The sequence below is a fragment of the Planococcus citri genome, chromosome 1 (assembly GCF_950023065.1).
Source record: "Planococcus citri chromosome 1, ihPlaCitr1.1, whole genome shotgun sequence".
NCBI lineage: Eukaryota > Metazoa > Arthropoda > Insecta > Hemiptera > Pseudococcidae > Planococcus > Planococcus citri.
Window position 1 is genome coordinate 87692563 of NC_088677.1, and position 7472 is coordinate 87700034.

Here is a 7472-nt window from a genome sequence, read left to right on the forward strand (position 1 = left end):
TAAGTTTTGATAAATTTTCATGCCCTGGTTACAATTCCATCTGCCCTGACTGAAAAAAATCCTGGCTACGGGCCTGCTTAATTATTAAACAGAACCTGGTCGATTAGTAAAAGGTGTAGCCATGGGTTTAGCTTCCAAGTAAGAGTAATCATACTCCATTACATCATTTTCCCTCCTTCCTCTTCCTAAAACTTTTGATGCGAACCAGTCTATGCCGCCTTCAGTGTTGAACCTTTTATAGTCACAATGGAGTAAGTTATCTTCAATTTCCACAAATTTGTTTTCTTTCACGGAGAATATGCTTATACTTGTTTTTGAACACGTCATATTCAACAATTCTTTCTTGTAGTTTGAAATACCATTCGCATAAGCGGTACTCATACATATATTTAGGAAACCGTTACTTTGAAGTTTCATGGTGGTGCAGAAATCTTCTCTGAAATTGAAAAGTACCAATTACATTTTTGTACCCTTTGAAGAAATTTTCCAACCGATTGGAAAATTTTTCAGCTTTTAAGAATGCATTTTCAATTTCAAGATTTACTAGGTACTAATATATACCTACTTACCCTCCGAGTGATTCATATTGTTCTAAGGTCAAAACGTGAATTTCATTCAATAAATTAGGTCGATTAACGCGAGGTACTGCGAGGTCATCGTCAAATGAATATTCCATCACGTCGAATTTCTCCTTTCCTCTGCCCAGAGCTCTGGATACAAGTGGTTCGCTGTCTATGTCGTTGCCATAATGGCATAGCAGTAGCTTCCCTTCAATAAGCACGTCTTCGCGTTGATCTCTCGAATACATAGATATCTCGGTTTTATCGCAGGATTTTTTCATTTTGGTTACGGCGTGGTCTTCTAAGTTATTTTTTCCCGCTATTTTTAGGCACAGGTATTTCAAAAAATCGGTGTTGTCTTTTGTGCTGCAGAAATCGTCTCTGAAAGGATAGAATATAGATGTATAAATTTTACCGGCTTTTCGCAGAAAAATCGAGAGTTTTTATTTCTGACAAAAATCACGAGTTCTTTGAAATCCTGGAAAACAAACAGGACTTTCTTAACTCTGGCAAAAAACCGGGACTCTTTTATTTCTGACAACAAATCTTGGCTTTACTGAAAATTCGACCAAAATCAGGACCTTTTTTCAATGTATGGCTGAAAATCAGGATTTGTTAAAAATCTCTTATTGGAAAATGGAAACTTTTTCAAATTTTTGGCAAACATCAGAACTTCTTTGAAATCTTTAAAAAATCAGAATTTTCTTTTTTTGGGTAAAAAAAATCAGGACTTGTATGCAAATTTGACCAGAAAATAGGACTTTTTGTAGTAAATTTTATACGCAAAAAATACATTTGATGGGCTTTCCCGATATTTCTTTTTAGGGTTTTAAAGTTCAACCCTCTCTTTTCGCCTCATCACTCGTACATTGTTTAATTGGCACAGGAGATCGACCATTTTTGGGAAAATTTTCGAATGTTTTTAGCCCGAAAAATACTTTATCGACGCATTTTGTCATTGAGGGGGGAGGGGGTGAAATTGAACAAAAATTAAAAGTTTCAAGACCTTCGGACCTTTCTAGGTGGACACCTGCGGTGGGGTTTTTTCACCAGCATTCTTATTCTTTTCTTTTTTAAAGTAGGTATAAGTTATCGAATGATTTTTTGGTAATTAGGTATCCCTATTGTATGTATATTTATATATCTGCTTACCCTGTGAGTAGTTGATTATATTGTTCTAATATCATAACGGGTATCTGGTTCAAAATCGAAGGTAGCGGTTGATGGTTACGAGGTATAGCAATACCGTTGTTGTAATTAGTATATTCTATCGCGTCGTTTTTTTCTTTTCCTCTACCTACAGCCCTGACTGCAAATGGTGTGGTGGTGTCTCCCTCGATGCGGTAATATCGACATACGAGTAAAGCTTCCTTTACCTTTTTAAAATTGTACAATTCGACGTAAAATAGTGAAATTATGGATTTCTGATCACAGAACGCTCCCATAAACTTATGGTCGTAATCTCTGAAACCATTTTCGTCCGCTATTTGGTGGCACATGTTTTCGAAAAAAAATCCGTCGTCTTTTCTCGTCTTGCAAAATTCCTCGCTGAAAAAATTGAGATACGAGTGATAATTTTTGGTTCAAAGTGCTGAGTATACGATCTTATATGATCCTTACTTACCCCTTCATTAGTTGATAATCTTCCCATGTGAATACCTCCGTTGCTTTACTCGATGTTATAAAGCAGTAAAACGTTATTACTGAGAATAAAAATGAAAATGCGTTGTTGGTTAACATCGTAGGTTGGGTACACCTATATATATGGAAACCGAATTTTAAATCACTAGGGTCACTTAATGGAAAAGTACTTTTTTAAACGACAGTAATCTGTTCTCAACGTTAGATACAAACGCTCATTTCAAGAAAACGTCGCTTAGGTCTAGGCACCTCTACGTACAATTTGAATCTGAAGTTTTCATACATCTCGATATCCATCTGCCTGGTTTGATACTCGTACTTGGTTTTCACAAATGTTGTTTATTTGTGCTTACCTGATGTGAGAAAAGTAAACGTGCTGATGACGCACGATGATTCATCTCACTGTTTGACGAACATTGATGAAACATTCTTACCAAAGATCGAATTCGTGAAATGTATCAATTTTGAAGAATGGCGCGTGTATAATATTTTTCGTGCTGCCAAATTCTTGAATTTTAGTTGAAAAGAGTGGGTATCTTATGTTTCCACGTTGGCTCGAGACTAAAAGATCATACCTTTTTAAGGTTTCAAAATGTTGACCAAAATTCTAATAAGGCCGGTATTTCAACTCACGCAAACATTTTTGAACTGGACAAAGCTAGATCGAAAAAGCATACAACTATTTTTCAGGTAGGTACTGAAGAGAATTTTCCGATTTTTGGGAATTTTTTGATGATCAAATTAAGGTCAACAATGAGAAGAAAAATTAAAAATCTTCTCAAATTCACCTAAAAATCGAAAATTTGAGATATACCTACTCTATTTTTGACGTTCTAGGGTTTCCAGCAGATTTTTGAAATTTGAAATTTCTACTCATCAAATAAAATTAGATATAGCTGAAATTCACTCTGCTCCCTTCGAAGTCATTCCAGTTAACTCGGCGTCTTAAAATTAAGTTTCCAAGTGAATTTCGCCTCTCCAATTTCATTTGAAAAATCTGCCGGAGATTCCAGAACTGCTCAAAACGATTCAAAACCGTTTGCAATCGATTTAGGGGATCAAAAGTGAGCTATATCTCGAATTTCAGCTTTCTAGGTGAATTAGGTAAAATTTAGATTTTTCCTCATTTTTGGCTGAAATTCAATTTTCAAAGAAATCACCGAGAAATGCATTTTTATCATTTGAAAGTTGGCTCGTGATATTTCTACCACTTCCAGAATTCAATACTGTTTTGTTGATGAATTTGAACTACCTGCTAATCGAAGCACAAGCCGGGTTACTTTTGAATATTTTCAGCTTTACGTAATCGAACGTTTTTGAAGTCAAATTTTTTAGAAGAGAAGTAAAACGATGATCCTATTCGTACTTTCTTTGAAATTCCATATGTGAATTTTCGATTCATATTTTCATGGTACCACACGAGTCATTTTTCAACGAAATTCTGTTAAGGTTTAGGTCAAGTTCATTCGACAAAATTCATGTCATTCATCCTTCACGAACGTAACTTTGAACTTGCTGAAATTTTACGATCATGGTGTTTCAAATGCAAATATACCTATTTACTTACTTACATGTTTGATACGTCATATTTTCACGTCTGTTTTTTACTTTTTTTGTCTCTCATTGAAGATGAAGAAGTAGGTATCAGGATTCACGATTGCAAACTTGAACATATTCTTCTCGTAATCTTCTCGTAATTTTTCAAAAAATGTGAAAATTGAAATGAGCTTTCAAAAAATTTATCAACGTCTGTTTCTTGAATTTGGATAAGTCTTCCTAATGAGGAAATTGGGGGATAAGGGATGAGCCTCTGCGAATGCTTTTTTTATTTAAGAACTGTGAATAAATTTTCTCAATAAGCTGGTGCCCCCTGGAAACAGTAGTAACTACTGTCAAATTATCCCATCAACGGTCGATCATTCACCCTACACCCTGTTAAAATGGCCCTTCTCAGGGCCTCCAACTAAGGATACCTCCCTTAAGGATCATGTCCATAAACATAGAGGACCTGTCAGGGCCGAAGGAAGTTATACTAGCAGAAATGGTCAAGAACCTGAGCATAGATGTGATTTCCATTCAAGAAACACACAGGAGCAGAGAAAGCGAGAAGCCAAAAATTGAAGGAATGAAACTTATTATTGATAGACCCTATGAGAAATATGGAAGTGCCATACTAGTTAAACCAAACATGGAGGTAAAAAGTACTTCATTGTCTGATGGAATTGATGTTGAGATTCTAACAATCAACATGGGAGACTGCTTAATCTCATCAGTTCACAAACTACCGAATGTAGAATTCACATGGAAAGAAAACAGCAATGTCTTACCCATAGAAACAAGAATAATAGTTGGAGACTTCAACAGCCATAATGTAAGCTAGGGATTTGCTGAAAATGATACAGATGGCAACCTAGTGGAGAAATAAGTTGAAGAGCAGCAGCTGAGCTTGGTCTTTGATGAAAAACGAAAAAACGAAAAATGAAAAACTGCAGGCATCCTTCAATAGTGGAAGATGGAAACACAGTTATAACCCAGATAACCTTTTTGTTTTGGAGCTAATTTCAAGTCTATGTCACAAACCTGTAGCAGATCCAATTCCCTGAACTCAACACAGGTCAATTATATGTGAAATTAAGACAGTCATCAGCCCAATTAAATGTGAAAACCCACCTCCAAGATTCAATTTCAAAAAGGCCAAGTGGGATTCTTTTAAACAGGCAATTGAAGAAAAGATAGATGACCTACTGCCAATACCAGAAAATGATGAACTCTTCAATGAAATCATTAAGAAAGCCTCAAAAGATCATATTCCAAGGGGAGCAAGAAAAGAATATATCTCTGGAATGGAGCTGCACCTCATGAGTCATGACATAATACATATAAGGAGTATGTTAGAAAATTAAATGAAAATCTCTTTAGTGAGGAAACCGCTGTACTAGGAAATGAATTAGCAAGTGATTAGTAGAATCTAGACAGAAAAAATGGTAGGAATTAGTAGAAAATCTAGATTTCTGCAAAGATAGCAGAAGGGCCTGGCAACTGTTGAAGAGACTTGATGGAGGCAAAACCCAAGGGAGCGATTTCACTCTGGTTACAGCGAACCAAGTAGCCCATTAACTACTCCTAAATGGCAAGACTGACAGTAAAAGACGCCAAACAAAAGTGGAAAGATACATGGATGTGGAAGTGAATAACTTTGCCACACCAATTACCAACAAAGAAGTGAAGTCTGCAATCAAATTGTCCAAAAATATGTAGGAAGGCTGCTGGTGTGGATAACATGTATCTATGTATACTGAACTGATTAAACACTTCTGACCAAAGGCAATAAATTGGATTCAAAAAGTGTTTAATGCCTGTGTAGAAACTTCAAGAATGCCAAGACTATGGCAATAGGCACAATATGTTATTGCATTACAGAAACCAGGCAAAGATGCAAATGACCCAAAGAGTTACAGGCCTATCTCCCTACTGTGTCACCTATACAAGATTTTTGAAATAGTAATTTTGAATCACATGACTGACAGTATAGATGAGGGGCTGATCAGACAAAAGGCTGGATTTAGACCAGGAAAATCATGCACTGGCCAAATATTACACCTAACACAGCACATTGAAGATGGCTTTGAAAAGAAGAATGTCACTGGAGTAGTGTTTGTCGACCTCACAGCAGCTTTTGACACAGTGTGCCACTGACTACTCCAGTATACAGTGTACCAACTAACAAAGGATTTTAAATTTACACAGATAGTCACTATGTTGATGAAAGACTGAAGATTCTATGTGACAACTCAATGGTAAAAACAGCACCTGGAGGCAGTAAAAGAATGGATTGCCCTGATACCAATGACCAACCAATCAGGCCAGATACTAACCACTTCTTGTATGCAGATGATCTTGCACTAACTGCGCAACATAATATTATTAACCAAATGGTAGTATTTGATAATACGTTTGCGGAGGTGGTCAAATGGGTCAATTTCACCCAGGGCTGTTAAATTACCGTAATTTATTCGCTGGTAAAATACTGCGGTAAAATACGTTGAAATATGATATTTTACGGTATTTATGGTATTTTACTAATTTGGATACAAAGAGTTATTTTTTGTAGTTTGACTTTGAAGTTCTGAACTTCTGACCTGCCTCTGAAGTAAATTTTCATCTGTTTTAGGTGTTATAAAAGATTATAGAAAACTTTCCATGGACATTTTTTGGAAATTTATGGGAGATTTTTTGGTAACTTTCAAATCATAAATTTCCATGGAAATTTGGAAATTTATGAAGGAAAGATGGAAAAAAAGTGTTGATTTGGCCTTTTGGTAAATTATGGTAGAATACGGTAATAAACTTTTGGTAAAATACCGTAAAAGTAAAATACCGCCGTAATTTACCAACATAAATTACCTTACAGCCCTGATTTCACCAATAAAAACTTTTTTCATGTCTTACTTAAATAAAAAATTCACATTTTTTCGCAATCTTTCAATTTTTTTAAATCGACTTCACACTTCAAGAAATAATACCATCCCAATTTTTAATACGTTGTTCAACATGAAAAATTGTTCTTCTCATAAAATCGAAGACTTTTTTTTTCAAAAGATTCTCGTATTTTTAATTCGTGGATCATTTTCTTTTGAAAAATTCTAAAAACTGTATCAGGTTAGAGATTGCTTTATGAATGGGGGGGGGGGGTGGAGTTCAATAATTTTCAAGTTCCGTGTAGACTTTTGTACTTCATTATGTACCGCTTTTAAAAATTTCAATGACATCAGTGTAGGTATATGTACTTTAAATCTCATCGAGGTGAAACAAAACAAACCACGAAAAAAAATAATAAGCTTTCGGTAAGGTTTTATTTTCACCGATGAATCAGCATTTGGCAAATAATTAAGATCGGTATAGGCTAGTTCGGCGCTGTGCCTTTTAAGACGATGGAAATCTCGCGGAAAGCTATATAGTATAGTCCCAACGTTGCGTCTGTAACTCATATAATTAAAGTATACAGCTATATAGCTATAGCTACTATGGTATGGTGTACAATGTATACTATATACAGCGAGTATACGGTAGGTATAGTATATTGACGATGAAGACGACGTGGAGCAAAGGACGGGTCTAAGGGAATAAGACTCGAGTAGCCTAGCGAGTGTTTACACAGCTCTCCAGTTGTGACGAAGTACGACAGTTACTATTCAATTCATGACCGCCCTCTCTCTATTACCTCAACGCTAACGATTTTCTTTTTGCCCCCCAAGACGTTGTGTGTGCCCT

At 35.7% G+C, this 7472-nt stretch overlaps 1 protein-coding gene across 1 annotated transcript; it reads right to left on the minus strand.

The window, feature by feature from the left end:
* LOC135843004 (uncharacterized) lies at window positions 1-2647 on the minus strand. The gene is made up of 4 exons (XM_065360725.1): window positions 2185-2647; window positions 1713-2108; window positions 570-941; window positions 1-436 (listed from the first exon to the last, which is right to left on the minus strand). Exons 1-4 carry the CDS (start codon window positions 2298-2300, stop codon window positions 85-87), a joined length of 1236 nt encoding a protein of 411 aa, XP_065216797.1. The 5' UTR covers window positions 2301-2647; the 3' UTR covers window positions 1-84.
* Window positions 2648-7472: the final 4825 nt, after the last annotated feature.

What these genes read in the sequence shown, in the direction of transcription:
- LOC135843004 (XM_065360725.1), bottom strand. Translation starts at nt 2,300, where the DNA reads ATGTTAACCAACAACGCATTTTCATTTTTATTCTCAGTAATAACGTTT. An exon ending in GATTATCAACTAATGAAGGG is followed by an intron (nt 2,109 to 2,184) that starts GTAAGTAAGGAT and finishes CAATTTTTTCAG; the next exon opens with CGAGGAATTTTGCAAGACGA. An exon ending in CAATATGAATCACTCGGAGG is followed by an intron (nt 437 to 569) that starts GTAAGTAGGTAT and finishes TTTCAATTTCAG; the next exon opens with AGAAGATTTCTGCACCACCA.